Here is a 22,631-nt window from a genome sequence, read left to right on the forward strand (position 1 = left end):
CGCATCTGGAGCCTGTGCTCCGCAACAAGAGAGGCCGCGATAGTGAGAGGCCCACGCATCGCGATGAAGAGTGGCCCCCGCTCGCCGCAACTAGAGAAAGCCCTCGCACAGAAACGAAGACACAACACAGCCAAAAATAAATAAATAAATGAAATAAACAAATAAATAATTTTAAAAAAAGAAACGAAGACCCAACACAGCCAAAAATAAATATAAATAAATAAATTTATAAAATTAAAAAAAAAAAAAGCCTCCTTCACTCTCCCCCCACCGTTGCTGCAGCCTTGCGTTCCCCGCTCCGCCTCCCCTTCCCCCGCTTGTCTGAAGCTGCCATCACAAGGTATCTCCACCCCCTCCCTTCACGCCCAACTTCTGCCCACTGCAACCGCCTCCCTCGTCGTCCTAACACCCTGAGTGCCAGCGTGGCGACGCTCCCTGACCTCTGTCCTGCAGTGCTTGCAACAAGGGGCTCTGCCAGGCAGGTTGCTTGGGTCCAACTTCCAGTCTCACTGACCAATGGCTTTGAGCAGACGACCTAACTTCTCTGTGCTTTGGTTAACTTGTCATAAAGCATCCCGTAAGACTTTAAGAACATCCGAGGTCATCCCCATGTAGCATGAGAACATTATACGTACACACTTGTATGTATAAAATCTCTATGCCCACGACTCCCGCATTCTGTTCAAACCTCTTTTCTGATCTCCGCTCTCGAAATTCCAGCTTCCTTCATGCCAGGCCCACTGTTGTGACTGACAAGCCTCTCTCAGTCCCCTCCCACTCTCCATCTCAGACAGAGCCTCCTCCGGCTTCCCTCTTGTCACTCAATGACACTCTAGCCACATAGTTTCTAAAGCCCCAAACCCCAGGTGTTATCTTTGATATTTCCATCTCCCCCACCCTCGTCCAATTTATCCCTAGATATCACTTTCCAAGACCCTTTCACATACGTCAACTTCTCTCCGTCTGCACTGCTCCTAGGCTGGTATCCATGCCTGCATGCCTTTCACCTTGGCTACCCAGTGGACCTCTAAAATATCCTTCCACCGCCACAGCCTGGCCCACAATAATCTGATCCATTCGTTCTCCAGCCACTGTGATCTCCTGAGAAGGCCACTCCCCTGAGAACGCTTAGATCTCAGCACACTGACGATGAAATAAAGATGTCTTAACACGGCTGCCAAGGCCCTCTAAGTCACGGGCCCTGCCTGACCTTCCCTTTTCATTTCCATACCCCAGACTCACAAGGTTTCTTTCAGGTGCATCAATGCATCAAATTCTTATCACCTCCATAGAGACTGGGCCCTCGGGGTCTCTGCAAAAGATATTTCCTCTATCTGAAATCTCCTTCACTCCATTTCTTGGTTCTTTTCATTCATGGAATTTATTACAATTTGTAACTGTGTATTTTTTTTTAACATCTTTACTGGAGCATAATTGCTTTACAGTGTTGGGTTAGTTTCTGCTTTATAACAAAGTGAATCAGCTATATGCATACGTATATCCCCATATCCCCTCCCTCTTGCGTCTCCCTCCCACCCTCCTTATCCCACCCCTCTAGGTGGTCGCAAAGCACGGAGCTGATCTCCCTGTGCCAGAAGTGTTTGTTCCTCCATTGTCAGGTTCCCCATCTCAGACTTTAGCTTTTATGAGGGCAGAGACCACGTCTGTTCTTCTCATCTCTGTATACACAGAACCAATCACGTAGTAGGTGCTCAATAATGCTTTCTGACTGAATATTATTTTAATTCTTTAGCTCATCCATTATAAGGCTCAGCTTAAAGTCCTCTGGGATGTTCTCCATCGTTATCATATATGAATTACTGAAAGTTCCTTCTCATTCCTACCACAGGTGACTTTGCCTGGCCTCATCATCATCATCTCCATCATCTCATCATCTACTAGCTGACACAGAAACTGAAAAGGAACGAAGGACTGGAACACGGTTGGCTTATACAGGACACACATAAGTTCTAAGGAATTTCTAATTTCCCTAACGACATCCACGACTCCAAGTGTTACGTGCATGATGAATTCAAAGTAAAATCAACACGTTTCAACCCTTAAGAAGCTTGAAATCTGACACAGGAAATAAGAAATATACGAATAGCTAATTGGAAGAAAAAATGTGAAACAAGAGGTACAATATAAGGGACAAGAAGAGAATTCCTGCTGAGGGCGGTATGCGAGTTGGGCCTGTAGTTGGCTAGGGTTTCAAGGAGCAAAAGGAAAGGGGGGAAGGACTGGGTGAGCAAAGCACATTCACAGAAGAGACAGATTGTCTGGAGTACTGGGTGCATGAGTGGAGTAATAATAGAGGGGCAAGAAAAATGGAGAGGGAAACACGCGGACAAAGTGATCACCCTTTAAAATTCCTATATCAGCTGTCTGGCTCATGAGACTGTGAGCTCCCTGAGGACAGAGATTTCTGTTCCTCTGTGACTCCCCGGTCCATTGCACCCTTCACACGGGATGAGAGTACATACTCTTAACGGCCCATTAAACAGTCAGAGCTCTTACCTGACTCCTAGGAAACTGTTCCAACAGACGCTTCCCTCTTACGAGAAGCAGTGGTTTCCCAGCAACGCACACTGACCTAGGTACACGCCCTTGGGCAATCTACAAGGTGAAGAAGTAACCCAGTACAGAGGCATTTATGTATATTTTATCTTTTCCATGTTTGTGATGTTTTACTTTGTTAGTCCTTAAGGGTAAGGAATACATACATTGAATTCGATATATTAAAATGTACAGATTATGTTTTAATCAATACAGAAACATACTAAATTCAGATAATTAGCAAGGGCTTCTTGATCTATCAAATGAAAGCACTTCCACAGGACAAGTATTTTCATTCATGCCAGATTTGCCCTCACCTACCTACCCCGATAAGCAAGACGACCAAATCTGCACTGAACAACAAGGGCCACTTTGGGGCTCAACAGGTCCCCCAGTCCCTTCCCTTACGCTCCCCCATCAATAGGAGGTGACAGCTGCAGTTTCAAGGGTGCGACAACATAGTAAAGTACCAAAGAGGTACTTGCGTGTCACTGTTCCCCTGCCTCAGGCACCTTCCCTTATGGAAGCCAATATTAGAGCAAAACTTAGAATGAAAGGCTGCTCTGCTCGAAAACATAAGGACTGTAGATTTCTGTCCAACACGGCATGAAATTTTTATAAAACCACCTGATTTGTAATTAATGGGGCTTGAGAATGTGTCCTAGATTTAAATGAAGTGCGTTGACCCTGCAAACTTATGAGGATCATCATGAGAGTCGCTTTGGTGTGACAGGCTCAGCTGTGTGCCTCGTTTTCCTTGCTTAATCCGAACATACCCAGATGAAGATGCACCGGCTCCTGCCCTCTTCAGCTACTGAAACGCGGCTCTAATGACTCTGTCACTGAGTGGCTGAGTGGGTCTAAAATTGTCTCCCAAAATCCCATCACAGCCTTCCACAAGCTCTGCCCCTTTTGCGTGTGTCCTCAGCCTTCGAAATTCTTCAATCTGAAAATAAAAGCAGAACAAAACAGATTAATCACTTACCGGCCATGAACAAGACTGCTGTTTCATCAATGGCTTAAAATATGCATAAATTATAAGAATTTAGAAAGAGACAATTAAAATTAAACTTCAAAGAGAGAAAAAGAACTTCATCCTTCCAGACCTAAGACATTAGACACAACCCCTGCAAGAAGAACGAAGACTGCAGAAGTAGGGATGTGAAGGTCTGCAGACAACCCAAACTGCCATGGAAACCTGCTGGATCTGTCTGTACAAAAATGATACACACTTCTCTCAAGAAGCTCTTACGGCCGCCTGTGACATAATGAGAAAAAGTGAACAAATGAAGCAGTGTTCTGCAATGCTTCCCAAGTATCTCTTTAAGTAATGAATTCTGGTGTTACTGTATGCTAACACTGACCAGATGTTAAATGTATTAGATGGAGGTTTTTTCATCAAAAGATTCTCTTTGATGTTTGTCTAGCCCTCTGCAGAGCATAGGTCCAAAGAGTGCCTCTGATTTTCCAAAAGTTTAAGCCCATCTTCCTCCCTTGGCAAGAGCCATTTTCAAGTTCATCTCCCTTTTCAGGAGGCCTCCCCAGATACCGTGGTTTCCTGTTACACACGAAGAGGTTCCCGAAGTCCCACGGGACCGTTCCCATCAAGTGCACTGGAGTCTCCCTGACTTGCCGGGTCTGCACCTCCTAAGAATCCATAGTCTGCCAGACACAACCCTCTGGGAAGTGTCTGAACAACAAGTAAACACGTGATAAGCATTCGCCAGGCTCACTGCCATCTAGCAGTTGACTTACCTCTGTTAAGTCATCGTCTGTTATTTCATTTAAATGTCCCATAAAATCACATGCCACAGATATTCTTCATTCCTTACACAAAAGGAGAAACTGAGGCCACATGGGTTAAGGAAGTTTCCAAATTAGCCGGGTCTGCAATTCCAAGCCCACCTGCTCCTTTCCCAGCTCCACAGCCACCTCTTCAGAAATTCTAGTCATCAGTAGACCCTACATCTGGTATTTATCCCAGGATGTTGAGCACATGTGATCTGAACAGCATCAATCCACCAAAAGTTCTCCATCTGTGAATCAGAGGCTTCTGTCTACAGCACACCCATAGATTTCTCCCAATCATAAGGTGAAAAAAATGCAAGAGATTAACTAATTCAGGGTTCGAATAAAAGTCTAGAAACCCCTAGACTTTAGAGGACCCATGAAACTCCTGAATGACATGTAAAAATTTTCCTGTGTAGTACTTTCTTAAGAAGAGGTTCCTGACTCCAAAAGAGTTGAACCTCTCAAGATTCAAACCATTCATATATGTGTCGGAAAACAAGAGTTGGGGAAAATTAAATGGCTTGTTAGATCAGAACCCAGGTTAGAAATTTGACTTCTAATGTTCTATTTTTCCATGTCTTCAAATACTGTTTGATTTCACTAAATGGGATAAGCCTGATCCAACTAGAATTGTCCTGTTTTTTAAAATAACTGCCACATGCTGTATTTATATAGACGTGCCAGTCAGCTAAGCCATTAGCTGTTTAATCTACATAATGGTCTTTCACTAGACCGTCGCAGGGTCTTAGAGGGGGGAATATGGCAGCACCCATATTGCTTGCTGCATCTGAAAAATGTCTAGAGCCACGGCGGCATGAGAATCCCCTGTAAAACACATCTCTCTGAAATGCCAATTTTTCTGAAGTAACCACCTCTGGGAACCCTTTAGTCACTTCAAATGGTTTCAAGTACACACTGCGTTATCTCACGTTGAAATGAGACAGAGTGAGAAAGGAACAGGATAATATTCCAGGATAAAAGTCTTCAGCAAAATTCAGATGTCATGGCTGTACAGAGACTATCATTATCACATATATCAGGATGTACGATTTCATCGATTTTTAATGCTACTCTACTTAAACATGGTATTTGTTTTTAGCCAATTTGAAAGAGAGAGATGGAGAGGACAGAGCTCCAACACTTCAGAGACAAGTCCTCACCTTCTGAAGGTAGCAGAGCTGAGCAGCCACTCTCCTCTGAACCCGGGTAGCACGCCAGTGGGTCTAAGACATTTACTGCAACCTCCTTATTGCAGGACCCCGATGATTCACTCAAAGTTCAGCTTTCAAACTGCTTTCTTCATGAGTGCATTTAAAGGGCTAATTTCTAGGGTCTGAGGTTTGGCACTCATTAATTTTAGTAGTTTCCGAGGTCCTATGCACATCCTATAATAGACTTATTTTGACCTGCAGTTCATGTGTCATCATGTTAAAAGAGAAAAAAGAGAAAAATAACACATAAAAGTCGGTGTTCTCATCTTATTCTCTTTCATCACCAGGCGATGATGATACATGAATTAGAGGAACAGAATTCCTTGTGGTAGTAGTCAAATAGAGGGAACAAAGCAAATTGTACTTAAATAGTCCATATATGTGTATATATAATGAGATTTCATATATATATATACACATACATATCTCTCCACCTTTCCTGTACTGAACCTTGTTGTTTTAGTTTCATTTTCTTCTACCCCATTATCTAACTTTCTTTCTAAAATCATTGCTCTCTCTTCCTGACCTTTCATCCCTAAAACAACCCTCATTCTGTCACTGATCACTCCTTAATCTGATCTTTTTTTTTTTTTTTGAGGAAGAGCTTAGAGAAAAGAACTTTCTTTCCCCAGGAACACTGATGTAAACTTTCCTCTCATCCCAATCCCCAGCTCTGGGCTCAGCCACTGTCGTCCCATCATTAGGATAGTTACTAATGAGCCACACAGACCAAAACTTACTCCAGACGTAGAGATTACAGAGCTCGTGACTCCATGGGAAGTGCTCTGTATCATGGAAGATGCTGAAGAAATACACACAAACTTTCTCACAAGTCCCTAAAAATAACGCATTTTAAGAAAGGACAGAGGGAGTCTCCCAGGAGCAAGAGAAAGTCCTAGAGTTACACTGCTTAAGGACAGTAGCCCCAGCCAGCCCCATGTGGCCACCAAGCATTCGAAATGTTGTTAGTCTGAACTGAGATGTACTGGAAATGTAGGATTCATACACACAAAGTCAGACTTTATATGAAAATAAGGATGTGAAAAATCTCATCAATGGTCTGTTATATTGATTACATGTTAAAATGATATTTTTGATTCACTGGGTTGAAACAGACTACCTGAATTAACTTCACCTGTTTATTCTGACTTTTTTACTGTGGCTACTAGACAATTTTCTCTCACATATGCAGCTCACATGGTGCTTCCATCGGACAGGACTGGTCTAGTGCCGCCCAGCACACCGGCCTTCAGGCTCTCAGCATTCTGGTGTTAAGACTGCTGACCTCAATTAGCTGGGGACATAAATGCGGGTAGATGAGAAACAGTGGTTCTCAAAGTGTGCTCCCTGGACTAAGTGCCCCAGACCCACCAAATCAGCAACTCCAGGGTGCGGCCCAGCAGTCTGTGTCTTAACATGCCCTCCTGGGGGGGATTCTGTTGCACACGCAAATTAGACAAACACGGACACAGAAGAAAATGCACAACAAATGTTCCAAATCACTTGGAATCATTTTCAAACATAACCGTGCTGGGGTCCGCAGCATCCTGGTCTTCAGGGTTAAAGGCCACTCAACTCACATCCCACATGGAGCATAAAAAAGCCTGCTCCTCAGAGGTCCAAGACCAGACGGGCTCCCAGACCCCACAGGCCACAAGCATCCCGTGCCAGAAATCGGGCTAGGAAGAGTCCCCCTTTTCAATCCATAGGGAGTCTGAAATGCGGAAGGATGAAGAAGAGGCAAGATTGGGAGGAAACAAACTTGAAGATGGTTTTCCGAGTTCTAACGGGCGTATATCCACACGGTGAAAACCAATAACAACATCCATATTCCTCTGTTTCACTGGCGTTACTTGAAGTTGAAAGAGAAAGGAATAAGCAAAGACAGACACATCTAATTTGGGAAAAGTAGGTAAGTTAAGAAATAGAAACAGATGAGTGAGAGGAAAATGCAGAAAAAGTGGGGAGAAAAAAGACAGGAAAATGAGAGTAAAACTGAAGAATCAATTATTTGTGTGTGTGTGTATGTGCATGCTCACATATTTGTACATGTGCCATTACATCAAAATACCACGTGTGATCAATTCTGAATATTGTTCACATTTTAATGTCACTGTGAAATCAGAATGCGTTTTACAATTTCCGTTGTCAGATTTGATTAAATTTGGTATTTTTATTCTGCTCTCAGAATCCCATTTCCAAACGTAACAATCCAGCTGAGGGAATTCCCTGGTGGTCCAGTGGTTAGGACTCTGTGCTTTCACTGCCGTGGCCTGGGTTCAATCCCTGGTCGGGAAACTAAGCCTCACAGTGCAGTCAAAGAAAACCAAACAAAAACAAAAACAAAAAACAATCCAGGACTTCCCTGGTGGCGCAGTGGTTAAGAACCTGCCTGCCAATGCAGGGGACACGGGTTCGAGCCCTGGTCCGGGAAGATCCCACATGCCGTGGAGCAACTAAGCCCATGTGCCACAACTACTGAGCCTGCGCTCTAGAGCCCGCGAGCCACAACTACTGAAGCCCGCATGCCACAACTACTGAAGCCTGCACACCTAGAGCCCATGCTCCGCAACAAGAGAAGCCACCACAATGAGAAGCCCGCGCACTGCAACGAAGAGTAGCCCCTGCTCGCCGCAACTAGAGAAAGCCGCATGCAGCGATGAAGACCCAACAGACCCAAAAAATAAATTAATTAAAAAAAAAAAAATCCAGCTGAAAAAAAAAATTTTTTTTTTTTACGTCGGCTTCCTAATGCTTAGACCACTGTTTATCTTACAGTAATTTAATGGTTACAGATCACTTTTTAAAATGTTTTAAATTACACTCATCCAAATCCATCCAATTGTGTGGGTTTTTTCCCCTAGCATAGGGTGTGCTAACCAGGAATAACATGAAACAGTCAACCAATCAGGAGCTTCCCGTCCCAGATGCTAGAATTCTTAGTGCCCAGGAAGATGCAAATGGTCCACGACAGGCTTAGCTGTCAACACCACACTTCAGCCCCTGGCTCCTTCTCCTCCCCACACCCCTCCAGCGGCTGTGCATTTCCTAGGAAAGCATTATGAGCTAGAGTTTTTTTCCTTAATTACGTTGCAAGTGCAGACACTATTATCCTGTGACAGATGACGCATTTCAAGATACAATTGTTTCTACAATAATATCCAGCTGGTTAATTACATGTTACGCCTATAAGAGGACACATTATTTTTTCAATACAAAGTTTTTTATTTCTCAATATGATCAACTTAGTAGCCACTCCACCTGCCATTTGCTATTCCTTTTGTTATGTTCTATATCAATCCTCTGTCTCTCTCTTTCTGCCTCCATCTCTGTATTTCTCTGCTCCTCTTTAAGTACAACAGGATGAGGCTTCTCAATTTTTCTTGGTTTTGATTCTAGAATCACATCCTCTCTCTTGGGTTCCTCTTGTTTTTACTGCCCTCTCTGGACCTTCTCTATTTTGGGCTCTGCTTTCTATGAAATTATATGAGCAGCAACAGTGAAACATTCAAGTCAAGGACAGACTGATTTATATTCTCCTAAAATTATATTTTCCTAAATCACTCTAAATTCCATTTTAATATACACATGAGTGTGTGTGTGTGCGTGTGTGTCCATTTCAACATTCCTGCCCTCTGAACAGATGCTATAATGGAGCTCTGTGCTAACAGAACCTACATCTTTTTCCTTGAAAAGCCACAGCTAACTGGAAAGTCATCTATTTCCAAGAGCAGTTGGGATTATTCCTTCCAATGTACATTCCTTTGGCTCTGGCTCCCTTTGAGGAAGATACAGCTTATTTCCCAATAACTGAGGAGCGTCACTTAGTGAGTAAGGGCTAGACTTTGTCACTGGCCTTACTCAAAGGGACAATACAAAGCAAGGCTCCCTTTGAAGACGGCGAGACTGAAAGGCATGATGATCTGTCTCTGGATTTTCGCAGAGCATACTGGTCGACGTGGAAGTAAAACATCCTCGTTCACATTTACAGACTGTCAGTTAACATTCCCCATACCGTGCTAGCAAGGGAATCCTTAATGGAATTCTAAGTGGAATAGAGAATTTTCTTTCCTGTGGCTCAGCAAGGTTAATTTGAACTGACTTGCAATAAATAGACATTTATTGTGGTTATAGAGAAAAATTTTATTTTTCACTAAAAGATTTGACCTATTTTTAGAAAATTACCTTAAACTGCTGAACAAATGTGACTGTAGACCCTGAGCTGCTTCTACTACCTCTGCCAGTCTCCTCTCCTTGTGACTAACGCCAGTTAAAACTTTTACCCTTGGTCCCCTTCTCCTTTCAAGCTCAACACTCCATGGAAACATTTCACTTCAGTTAACAATTCAGTTAATTGGCACTGATGGTCCTTGTTCATGAATCTTGTTTGCATGATGGCAACTCTGAAAAGAAATGAAGGCTGTCTCCATGGTAGAGCCTCAAGGCAAACTGGTTGGATGGGCTGGGGTGTTGACCTGGCAGCGAGTGCAGCATAATGGAAGGGATGGTGGAGGAGTAATACTGGAGAAGAGAAGCCAAAGCTGAGCAACAGAGAAGTGTCAATACCAGGATCCACCAGTGAACACACAAGACCAAGAAACAGGAGTGAAGGGTGAGAACCCAGCAGTGGCATCTGGGCACGTGTTTATACGGCATAGTTATTTTCTACCTGGGTGGGCAGCATGCATCCTATTTAAATTCTCTGTAGCATTTGTCACTATTAACCTTTCTTCTCCGCATCTTGGAGATACTCTCTCCTGTCCTGGACTCACTCCCTCCTGGCTGTTCCCAAGGCCCTTGGGCAAATCCCTAGTTCCCTATGTGGTGCCATCTCCTCTCCCTACACTGGGGTTTTGCACTCAGCTGGGCTATCTTGCCTCTTCTTCAACTTGAGCTAATGTGATCATCAAATCCATTTCTTCTTCTTGGACGTGAAGCTAGAATTCACTTCTCAGCCTCCCCTGCAATCAGGTATGGCCATGTGATTGAGTTCCAGCCAACAGAATGTAAGCATAAATGGTGTTCGCCATTTCTAGGTCTAGCCCTTTAAAAGCAATCCCCCTTTGAGAGCCTCCAAGCTCTTTCCCTTCCTGCTGGCTACATGACCACACCTAAGGACCTGGAAGTGAGGTATTAAAGATGGCAGAGTGTCTTTCAACCCGGTTCCCTGAATACACAAAGAAAAGCCTTCACTGTGAATCAAAAACACATTTGTTGGATTTGTAAAATGTAAAAACACATTTTACGTGTGTAAAAAATAAATTCTTACTGTGATAAGTCACTGCAGTTTTGAGGTATATCTGTTACAGCAGTTACCACCTTTGCTATTAAATTCCAAATCTATATGTCATTAGTCCAAACCTCTACTCTTAACATTAGACTCAAACTTCTAATTTCTTCCCTCTCCTTTACTAGACTAACTCCTAATATTTTTCAGGAGTTATTCCCTGGACCTCCCAGTCCGGGTTGGGTTTCTGTCCTATGTGTTTCCAGAGCACCTTACTTATGACACAACATAGTTGTCTAATAATCATCTGCCTCCACAACTCCATGGTGAACTTTTTAAGAGTAAACGCTGTGTCTTAATCTCTGCATCCTCTGTGCCTGGTTGGCAGTCAGGAACAGTTTCTTGTAAGAGAAAAACAGATGAATGAATAAATAAAAGAATTGGGATTTGTCATATTAAAAATACAAAGGCCCAAAGGTGGTGTGATCAAAGTTTCTAAAATAAACATCTAAAAGATGTTGAATGGGGCACTTTTAAAATGAATCCTTAGAAAAAAGAGAAATAAGAAATTGTTAAAGGTTGAAAGAAGGATTTTAAAGATTTAAGGACAAACAAAAGAAGGCTTTCCTGAGTAGTGAGTAAACTTGAACTTCTTATAAAATGATAGGGGATATAATAAAAGTTTGTAAAAAGTTTCTAAAGGAAACTTGGTTTATTGAGAGGATTGCCCAAGTCTTTTGAGACTGATCATGAAGAACAAGTATAGCCTTCCAGAACACATCCTTAGACAGACCTCTGGGGGACAGGAGACATTTAAAGCTTTTTTTGTAATAGTATCAAAACTATTGTTTAAACACCTTGTAGTGATGTTGCCTCCTGCTCCGCCAGCTAACATCCTAGTGACAGCTCACCCTGGAGCCACACACACTGTGCATTAGCATTTAGAGCACCTATGCTGTACCCAAGGTGGGTGGTAGGTGAACAAAAGTGGGGCTAGAGAACAATCCAGAACTTTCCAGGGTGTTCCTTTTAGCACCCTCACCCTCTGCATACAGGATTTTCCTGTGCAAGCCAAGAAAGAGCTATTACAAAGCCTGCATGTGACTTACAGAAATAACTTGCATTCTCACTTTACTTCCAAGACCTTTTTTCTCTCCAATGCCTGGGAAAACCCACATGAAGGAATAACTATAATAATCAAAAGTCTGGCTATTTCACTGACTTCTATTTACTCTATAAAAACTGACTTTTAAAGTACAGATCATAAATGAGAGCTGGGTTTTCTTCATCCTTGACCTTTCCATTGCTTTTACTGGTTCAAGACATTTAACTTTTATCTGAAAAGATGTGACTGATCTAATTGATCCAAAGGGAGCCAAAACGTAAAACAGACGTGCTTCCCTTTTACAGAGACAACATTTAACCTTTAACTCAGAACTTCATTCTGGAAGATTTGAAAGCACTGCACTCACCTGTAGCTGGGATATCGTTAGAGGGTATCGGAATAATATCCAGGTAACACCTTCACTGCAGGGAGGAATAGTGAGAGAGCCTTCGTAGACCCAGTAATCGCGCAGCAGAGGGTCTGTGCCATCACGTGGACGTGTCACGGAAAGGCAAGTTAATGAAAAATAATTTGGAAGATTCCAACGATAATTTTCAAAATTACAAACTGTCCAAATAACACTTCTCAGACTGATGTCATTTTTAAACTAGAGCCTCACGTTTGTGTTTTTAAGCTAATCATCATGGAGAAAACAATCAATAAAAAACACGATGAATCCTCTTTCTATTATTTATAGCAGTTTCTCTCAATGGGTTACTATACATATTTAAATATGGCTATATAAACTGGATGTATATAAACTTGATATACTATATTATATATATACATACTTGATATATATACTATACACTATCTATATACTATATCTCAAGTTTACTCACTTGAGAAGTGTATCCATTTTTTTTTTTTTTTTTTTACTTTATTGGATGATTTACCTGACTGATTATACCCAATATCTATTGAATGTTTACTACATGTGAAGTGCTCTTCTAAGCATTTTACATTAACTTATTTAACTCTTACAACAAACCAGTGAGATAGGTCCCATTATTACCCGCACATTTCAGATGGGGAAACTGAATCACAGAGGGTTATGTAATATGCCCACGGTCACTGGGCTAACAACTGCCAGAGCCAGGATGAGGACGAAAGCAGTCTGACTTCAAAGTCTGTGTGTTTAAATTATCGTTTTAAAAATTCAGTTAAAATAAATTTTTGTAAAATACACACAAAAAAAGGTCAATAATTTGTAACTATTGGGATTTAAAGGGAGAGACTGCTTAAGTTGTTCCCAGATGTGATTATTTAGAGCTTTTGATTCTTTTAAGAATGTTAAATCATATATCTGATTTTTTTAAATAAAAATGAGAGACAAGAAAACAGTCTGTGCATTTAACCATGCTGTTCTAGCTACCTCTATATTGCTTCTTCAATAGCAAAATATTGAAATCATATTATGATAGAATAAAAAAAATCATTCTTATAAAATCTTGTAGCCCTGCATTAGAAGAATGTGTGATTAAATATGATGGGTGAGTATTCAACATATGGAAAAAACTGGTTTGTAGCAGTGCAATTAAATGTAGAAAGTAGAAGATACAATGCATTTGGTTTTGTTTGAAACACCAAAAAATTTCACATAATTTAGGTGGAGAAATGTGAAGACCAAAATTTTGTACAAAACAACCTTTATCTACAAATTATATTTTGAGTATTTTATATACAATTCTTACCTGTTCAGGCATACCTAAATATTTAGAAATAATAGCTAAATAGTAATATCATTGCAAAGAGGTTATCTTTTAAAATTAGATATAAAGTTTATTTCACACCAGAGATTAATAAGAACTGCACTGACCAGTCTTACATATATATCAAGGTTATGTTATTACAGTCGTGCTTTACACAGAGGTAGCAATTTGTATGAATGAAAATCCAAAAAAAACCTCTTCATGGATTAATGGAACTAGTGGTAAAGTGTTTATTATTTCAAAAGGTTTACTCCCAGGTTTTAGAGCAATCTGAAACTGGTACCACCTACAGAGAATATAAATTGTAAAGAAACTTTATTAACTAATAAGATATAGTTGTGTATGTTCTGAGGAAAACAGTGCAGTCATATCCACAGTTAAAATTCATCTTATGCAGATGAAAGCTTACCTGGTAATAAAGTGTTAGGATTAAAGCAGGGTATTGTTTTGGACTTCCCCTGAAACAGAAAACAATGTACCCCATGTTAACATAAAATTTCTAAATTTTAGAATAAGAACATTTATTAGCACTAAAAATCCAGGTTGAAGTCTTTTCTGAATGGCATTATCAGACCCCATAGATTTGTGTCAATCTGTCTTCTCATTGGAGCAACAGGGGTTGATTCCAACAAGATACTCCTGCTCTGAGTCTGTAGCTATTTTCTCTGCTGCTTCAGCTCAATTTTCCCTATAATTCCAGGTGTGAAACTTAAAATCGTCCAGTGTCCATCTGCCCCATGTCAGCTACCTTTCCGGCTCCTGGCGCATCCAGACCAGAGACTTAGGCCTTGGCTCAGGGAATTCTTTAGAAATGACTTTCTTCCTGGTACTATGATCTCAATTCCTAACCTTCTTGGCAGGACGGGCTGCCTCCCAAATTCTCGTTTTGCCCCCTTTGGATTTGGTAGCTCAGCTCGAGGACCTATTCTGGATGCTCTCCTCCTCCAGAGAGGGAGAACTGACACTGAGATGAAAATATTAAATTTCAATACACGTTTATCAAAACTAGATTTAAATTTCAATAAACTATTTGTGCCATCACCAATATTTCAATAAACTATTTGTGCCATCACCATCATCACGTTTCTGATCACTATTTTAAATAGTCCCATTTAAAATGTCAGTCCTTAGACAGACAGACCTGTCACGCCAGTTGGATGTCTCTTATAAGATTACTCCACTAATGCAGACGTAACAGGGAAGGTTAGTGCATGAACTCTTGGTCTCTTCCTTACTTCTGGGGACTGCTGGACACATTAAAGAATCCAGCTTACTTACCTCCCACCATCCTCCTGTATTCCATAACGACTGACGTCACATTAGCTGAAGCAATAAAGGAAAATTTCTCAACCCATTTCTATTCAACAAATGCCAATGAAAATGTGTCCTTGTCCCCTTTTCACCAGCTTCTGTGACCAGTCTGTGCTTTCCCTTGGCAGCTGGATTCACTCTTAGCCTGCGCTCAGGAGAGAGTCTTGCCTGGTTCCAGATGCTCTGGGCTTGAGCTAGTGAGTCTAGAGCTAGCGAGACTTTGTTTCCAGACAGATTTTAGGGTTGGCCTTGAGTCTTTGGACCCCTGTGCGGTATCTCCAGCACCCACATGGGATTGAACTTCTCCCCCACAAGGCCACTCAGATTCTACTTACCCAACGTGAGCATAAAAGGTACTGTTTATAAGAGAACTGGGCTTCCCGGCAACGCTAGGCCGAATCACTACAGGCTCAAATCCACCTAAATCACCTTCTGTGGGATATATCATCTTATGGCTTATATGTACTTGTCTCTTTTTTTCTTTTTACTTAAATACTTTGAAGTGTGGTTGCCACAATTTTTATTTGTTTCATTACGCTACCTTCCTATAACCAGCGGGCAGAAAGGGGTAACTCAGCTGGCCTGGGTTGCTCGAATCCTACACAATCCAAAAAAAATTTTAAAGGCCTGTCTTCAAGACTGGCCCCTGGCTGGCTCCTGGGAGATAATCTCTGAGCCCTTGGAATATGCTGCCTGAGAAGAGTGGCTCTGTGTGCCTGAGGCCTTGGGTCAGGCTGCACCAGTTGGACCAGATAAGTATATCCCAACACTGTGATTTATGGTGAAAGCCCGGTTTTGCTCAGGGTGGGAGAGGGCTAGAGTCAGAGTAGCTGAGGTCAGTCCCTCAGGCATTGCCGGCTGGCATGACTGACCCCCAATAAAATCCCTGGACACCAAGGCCCAGGAAAGCTTCCCTGGTTGGCAATGCTTCACACGTGTTGTGACATCACTGCTAGGAGAATCAGGTGTGTCCCCATGCGACTCCACGGGGCGGGGCTGTCTGGAAGCTTGTGGCTCGCTGCACTGGGACTGTAGCCTTCCGCTGGAAGAAACCACAACCAGGAGGATAAGAACTTGGCTGTGAGTCCTTTTAGGGAATCTCCCAGCCTGAAGGTGGGCTTGGAAGCCTCTGACACAGCCAGTACTTTTATTTTCTTTTAAAGAATGACTTACCTTATACTGAATATCCTGGAGGATTTCAGTTACAGTCTTCAGGCCTACGTGTTCTTTTCCGATCTGCAATGTGTAAAGCATAAACCATAACCATAAAGCTTTTAAATATGTAGCTTCTACTTAAAATAACCAACAGGAGTGAAGTTCAAGTTCACCTGAATGTCCTTCCTGCGGAACAAATGACCTTTTTAATAATAGCCAGGTCAACATCTATTGAAGGCAATTAAAGGTGTAACAGAAGCCAGTACAAGAAAGTATTAGATATGTTCCTAGACATTTCCAAGAATCCATTCTAAATTCACCTTGCTAGGTACAGGTTTACCCACTGTGCTATATATATATATATATATATATATATATATATATATATATATATAAAAAGTCATAATATTGTGATATAGAAATTTCAAGGATATTTCTGAATTAAAATTATTCATCACATGCCCAAAGCCTTCCATTTTCACCTTGGGCATTTCTAGATCATTACTATAAAGATTTTATCCGTGTTGAAAAAAATTTTATTAACTCAGAAAAATGAGTACATGATTTCATACGTACTCATTGTCCTGTCACCGAAATCAGGACAACATTTCTTGATTACCACAGGACATAGTTCTATAATCCCCTTTTTATTCTTAAATAAATAAGAATATGCTGTTCGTAGCTTTCTCTGTTTTTTTTCCGGGCCCCGTTGAGTGGCTTGTGCAGTCTTAGTTCCCTGACCAGGGACTGAACTCAGGCCATGTCAGTGAAAGCTCTGAGTCCTAACCATTGGACCACCACGGAATTCCCAGTAGCTTTCTCTTTTAAAGCATTATGTAGCATTACATTTTTTCAGTGTATAAAATGTTCCAAAGAATTTGAGACTTTAAAAAGAATATGATGTTAAATATTCTTGACTCTAACTTTAAAAATTGTAAGTGCAATCTGATTTCCATTTTTCAGCCAAGTTTCATTCAACAGTCCATGATAACGGAGGGCAGTCACAGCAGAGACAATTTACAACCTCAGACAAACAATCCTTGTTATGGTTCGCTTTTCCTCTTCCACATAAATTTTGGAGAATGACCTACAAGGAGCTAGAAGAGCTGTCACCATGTTCATATTCCCTGTTTCTCTCCACGTGATCCAACTGGGAAACAGGCTAGGTGAAAGGGCATCAGAGGAAAGAGGTGAGACAAGAAACTTACATAACCTAAGATCGGCCAATCAGTTCAAAATAATTGAGACATCATTTTCCAAGTGTTTGCAATTCCTGAGATAGGCACTAAAAACAGAAAATGAATTCTCTTAAGTTAAAAAAATGTATATATATATATATATATATATTATATGTGCATATGTGTATATATATATATATATATACACATACACACACACACACATATATATATATCTCTCAGGGAAATTTACTCCTGGGTGCAAAAGCCTGGACCTGTAGGCAGACACCTTCACCCCATCTTCAGGGGAAACAGACCCCTCTGTTGTACTGGTTTAACCACAATGTAGCATTTGGATGATTACACCCACAGGTCGGCTCTGTCTTTACTTCATGCATCTCTTGTCAGAGCTTAACTCTTTGAAGAGTCCACATCTGAACGCTGTAAGGCCACACAGTGTAGTGGGGTCCAGGAGCAAGGTCACTTGCGTTGGATGCTGGGTTCTGACCCTGACTCTCTTTTTAGTCTTGAGCAAGTTTACCTAACCTCTGTGTCCTTCAGCTTCCTCCTCTATACAGTGGGGCGGACAAAAGTGATGGGGTTGAAGATAAGACTCAATCAAACAAAAACCTTAGAACAGGGACTTCCCTGGTGGTCCAGTGGCTAAGGCTCTGCACTCCCAATGCAGGGGGCCTGGGTTCAATCCCTGGTCAGGGAACTACGTCCCACGTGCTGCAAGTAAGAGTCCATATGCCGCAACTAAAATTCCCGCATGCCACAACTAAGACCCAACGTAGTCCAATCAATCAATAAATAAATATTTTAAAAAAACAAACCTTAGAACAGGGCACGGTGCACTGTAATTCAGTGACTATCACCCAGACTACTTTTAATCAGAATGCTACACAGTATCGAATACAGTTCTTACATAAAGTAGCACTTAGTAACTCTTACTGGCACCTTCTGTCTATAAAGGTTCTTTACCTTATGGGCAAAACTTTATATTTTGCAACCAATTTCAGCTATTGCTCGATCTCTTTCGTTCTTTGTCAAAGTTTTGTCTGAAGAGGTTACAGCTACCAAAAAGAAAATATAGATGGATGCTCTGCACACCTCAGCCCCTACAGCAGTCCAGGTGACAACGCAACATGGGACCAAGAGTCTGCCAGTAACCCAGTAACTTCTGACCCTCCCCTTAGCCATCTTTCACCGCCTTCCCAAATGCCAGCCCTCTGGTGAGTTTCCTCTCGGACAGCCTCAGCCCTGCACAGCCCTGCGCCTTTCCACTTCTAACGCTAATCCCCCCTCATTTTCCACGGCAGCCTCTGAAACTGGATGACTCCACAGCTTTGACAAGTTCTCCCGCCACCTCCTCCAGGGGGTCTCTGTGAACCCCTCGGGTCTGCTCAAGGTCACCACCCTCCCAAGCCTTTGGAGTGGACACTGTGCAGTCTCCCTCAAGACAGGAGTGAGAGCCGTGGCCAGCTCCCAGCTGTTACTTTCAGATGGGTCTTCTACCCCACAAGCCCAAAGCCATCCTCCTCCTCTGTGTGGACTGCCCTCCTCCGATGTTATCCTGCTCTACTTGTCACTTACTGACCCTCCGGTCGCTCCCAGTGGTCACCCCCTCCTGCTGTCACTCCGGAGGACTTCAACATCCTTGTGCGTGACCTGTGCCCTCCCTGGCCTGTCTCTTTACCCCTCAGTCCATGCCCATCAGCTCCCTCCCACCTCAGCAAACCAATCCTGAGAACACACCCTGGATTTGTCTTCACTCTGAAAACTGCAACTCCAAACAAAGACCATTGCCTCTGACCATGCCCATCCGTCCAGCTCTCTCTTCTTTTCTCTCTCTTCCTATTCACTGATCACAAGGCGTCACGCCCCTCAGGTCCCTCTTGGCTTCATCTTTTTCCCTTCCTGCCTATGCTGAATGACACCTCTTCAACCATTCTCCACTCTCTAATCCCTTTGTCCTCCTAAACCTTATGCTCTGTAATGGATCAATACAACAATTAATTTGTTAGAGGGACTTTCCTGGCAGTCCAGTGGTTAAGACTCCGTGCTTCCATTGCAGAGGGCATGGGTTTGATCCCTGCTCGGGGAACTAAGATCCCACATGCCGCGGGGCACGGCCAAAAAAAAAGAAAATTGCTAGAATTCTCTGCTCCTCTCCCTGGATGGAGAACAGCCCACGATCCGTTGTCCTGTACCATCTGTGATGTCCAATCTCAAGTGGGTCTCCCACAAGGACTGTCAAGTCTATTGTCATTCTCCTCCTGCGCTATCTCAAAACCCAATCCCACACCCATATTTCCTTTGCTCTATAAATAATTTTGCTTTGCATGTCTCAGAGATAATACAGGTCATCAGGCATAAACTCCCCTAAATTCCTGGCTTTCTTCACCTAAAAATGTGTGCCGTTTGTGCCCACCCTTTCCTCCTGGCCCTCTATTTCAGAGAAGGGGTGGGGCCCGTCCTGTCCGGGGTCAGTCCATCCACCTAAGCTCTCATCCCATGCCTTTCCACCTCCTCTGAGGCTTTTCTACATCAATTATCCCCTTTCTTGCTGGTATGTCTAAACAACATCTGCGCTAGCCCTTTTTGCTCAGAATAAAAACACAGGCCCATCTCGGATCTCAATATGAAACAATCTGAACCTTGCTGTGTACATCACCACTAGTTATCACCCCATCTGTCTTTGAGTCAAGCTTCCTGAAAGGGAAGTCTATCCTCACTGCCTGGACTTCCTCCCCTCCGCTTCTCCCAGCCTCTGACCTAAGTGCAAGACCCCAGCATGCGGTCCTTTCCTCTCTGCCTCGGCTGACACTCCGGATCAGCCCTTCTTCCTCCGTGAATGTTTGCTCTATAGTTTCTGTGACTCTGTTCTCTCCCGAGAAAGGCATTTTCACATAGATAATCTGGATTTTCCCTCCTATGGAAAGTTAGAGCCAGAGTACAAGCTCCCAAGCTTTGCCTGCCTCCAGTAATGAGCTGGTTCCAGGGAACGGCGATGTTCGGCCCCAAGAGACTCGGCTTCCAATCTAGTGCACCATTACTGCATGTCAGCTGTTCTACTGAGAAGCAGTAAGAAAACTTCTCATTACTGAGAAGCAGTAAGTGAAAACATCAAGTTATCACATTGAATTCCATTCACAAGTATGTATTGAGTACCACCTCCAAAGATGAAACTAACATGTTCCCTCCCCTCCTACAGATGACTATTTGGTTATTTGTGTTCTTATTTTTATTTTATTCTTATTTTTTTTAATAATGAGACATTGCCTTCTACTCCCTCATGCTGTCGAATCTGGATGCTCTGCTAACTTTCTCAGGTTACAAAAGATGGACTTTGACAGTTATTATTTTCAATATACTAAAGATTATCAAAATATATTTGTAGTCTAATTTAAAACATTTTTCATCAACATTTTGTGATTCCATTCTCCTTATACAATGCAGATATAAAACAGAAGGAATAGCGAGCCCTGCCTGTGAAAAAGGCATGAAATAAATAGTGAGAAGAAGATTTATTTTAAAATGTAAGGATTTGTTTTAAATTCCATGACATGTGTTATACTTTAAAAACATGGATTTCAAAATACTAAAAGGCTAAATAAAACTGGAAGGCTACTTTCAAACATCAATAAAGAAATATCTTAGAGGTATTTATAACAGGAAATTGTTGGAATTAATACTATTGAAATATATGCCACCCAAAAAAAAAGAGGTTTCAAAAGGCCCCTTCCTCAGCTCTCTTTGGAAAATTAAGTTATTAAGGACCACTAGGTTATCCAAAGGCAGCCTGGAACCACACAGAGTGGACAATGGTTTCTGGTCCTGACTGGTGACATCAAATCCCTGTGTGACTATAAACAATGACTTGGCCTCTTTGGCCCTTGGTTTCTCTTCTGTAAGAAGCGGAAGGGGGAAGCCTACAATTTCCAGGGTCTCCTTCACCTCTAAATCTTTTATTATATCAAGACAAAGTTTAAACGATTCACCTTAGGAACTAAATTAAAATTTTACCTTTGAAAGCATATGGTCCGCTTCTGTACATTTCACTAAATTTATATAATATTCTTTGCCCACCAAAGAGCTCAAATCTAAACTTTACATTGACTATATCCACCAAGGTCTTTGCCGCTCTCATTTTATCAGTGTTTTCTACAAGGCACTTCAAATCATCTTAGAGTGAAAATTATTAATAACAAATAGCTAAAGGAATCTACTACATGATTATAGTATTGATTTCTCTTAGATTTTGCAGGAAGGTGAGGTCCAAAAATATTTTCTGAAATGCTTTTTCAATAATAAAATGAACTCTGCCTTCAGGAGACATTTTCTAACGCCTTTCTCCAAAGACCCTGAACGCCACTCTGAAGAAAATTTCTAATAAGCCAATGAACCATTTTCTACCAGTGAATATGGCTGCTCATCCTTGACCCAGAGAGATCAAGTTTTCTATTTTTAAAGTATCAATGCTCTCTGTATAGGTGTTTAATGTCACCTCTAAGTAGTAAAAATGAGAGAGAACAAAAAACCTTTTGCAAAATGAATTAGAAATAAGCATCTCTGAACCATATAACAATCATAGCAGGAGACCATTTACCTGAACAAACAAGGCAATGATGGCGATTCCATGGGGCTTCCCCACAGCCTCATCAATACTGCCAAACAAGGTGGAGTTCCAGTGGATGAGGTGGAGCTGGGTGAGCAACAACAGACAGGTAACCTCGTTACTAAACGTACTTCCGCTCAGGAAAACAAAGACCTATCAACTGCTCCTTGACCATATCTGTATGGTGTCGTACGCAACGAGAGTATCACAGACAGACACAAATAGATGACTGGTTTAATACTGGTTCTCTGTATGAATTCCTCCCTTCTCATTTCTGAACAGAAGCAGTGCTGAGTGCCACTCGAGTTCTGCTTTTGTCCTAATCAGGAGCACATCTAAGAAGACTCGCAGATTTCACACTGATTTAGCTTGCCTTTCCTCAGACGCCATCCCCTCTGGCTCTCAGTGAAACAGAACTCCGGTCTGGGCACAAACACCAGAGCTCATTTGAAGGATTACCACCTACATACTCAAGTACTGTGTCACCCAGTATTTCCATCAAGGATAATACAAAACCAGTCTCCAATTCTGTAAATGCTTTCCACTCTCTTAAGAATATGTAGACAGATAGCATCCTATAAAAAGCGCTGCATCTTTTTAAAGCATGGTAAAATAATGAATGCTGATGCAGAACTCTAAACGAAAGCCATTTCCTGTCCTGGAGATAAAATTTTATCTGTGAAGGAATGACGAACAATACTCTAGAGGATTCTCTCACTACGAGCCCCATAAAGCTCTGTAGTCTTCAGGTTTATCTAGAACGT

The 22,631-nt window shown here is 41.9% G+C and overlaps 1 protein-coding gene across 2 annotated transcripts in view; it reads right to left on the reverse strand.

Annotated features, from left to right (window-relative positions):
* CA8 (carbonic anhydrase 8) overlaps positions 1-22,631 on the reverse strand; it is an 87,230-nt gene that overhangs the window by 14,907 nt on the left and 49,692 nt on the right. The window contains exons 4-8 of one of the 2 annotated variants that reach the window (XM_061171603.1): positions 21,859-21,954; positions 16,087-16,149; positions 14,012-14,060; positions 12,258-12,370; positions 3,333-3,502 (exon numbers count right to left, since the gene is read on the reverse strand). In XM_061171603.1, coding sequence (XP_061027586.1) covers positions 3,368-3,502; positions 12,258-12,370; positions 14,012-14,060; positions 16,087-16,149; positions 21,859-21,954 — 456 coding nt within the window. In that variant the 3' untranslated portion in view covers positions 3,333-3,367. The remainder of the gene's footprint in view (positions 1-3,332; positions 3,503-12,257; positions 12,371-14,011; positions 14,061-16,086; positions 16,150-21,858; positions 21,955-22,631) is intronic. The other variant, XM_061171604.1, reaches the window with a different exon arrangement.

This window comes from Eubalaena glacialis, chromosome 17 (assembly GCF_028564815.1).
Source record: "Eubalaena glacialis isolate mEubGla1 chromosome 17, mEubGla1.1.hap2.+ XY, whole genome shotgun sequence".
Taxonomy (NCBI): Eukaryota; Metazoa; Chordata; class Mammalia; order Artiodactyla; family Balaenidae; genus Eubalaena; species Eubalaena glacialis.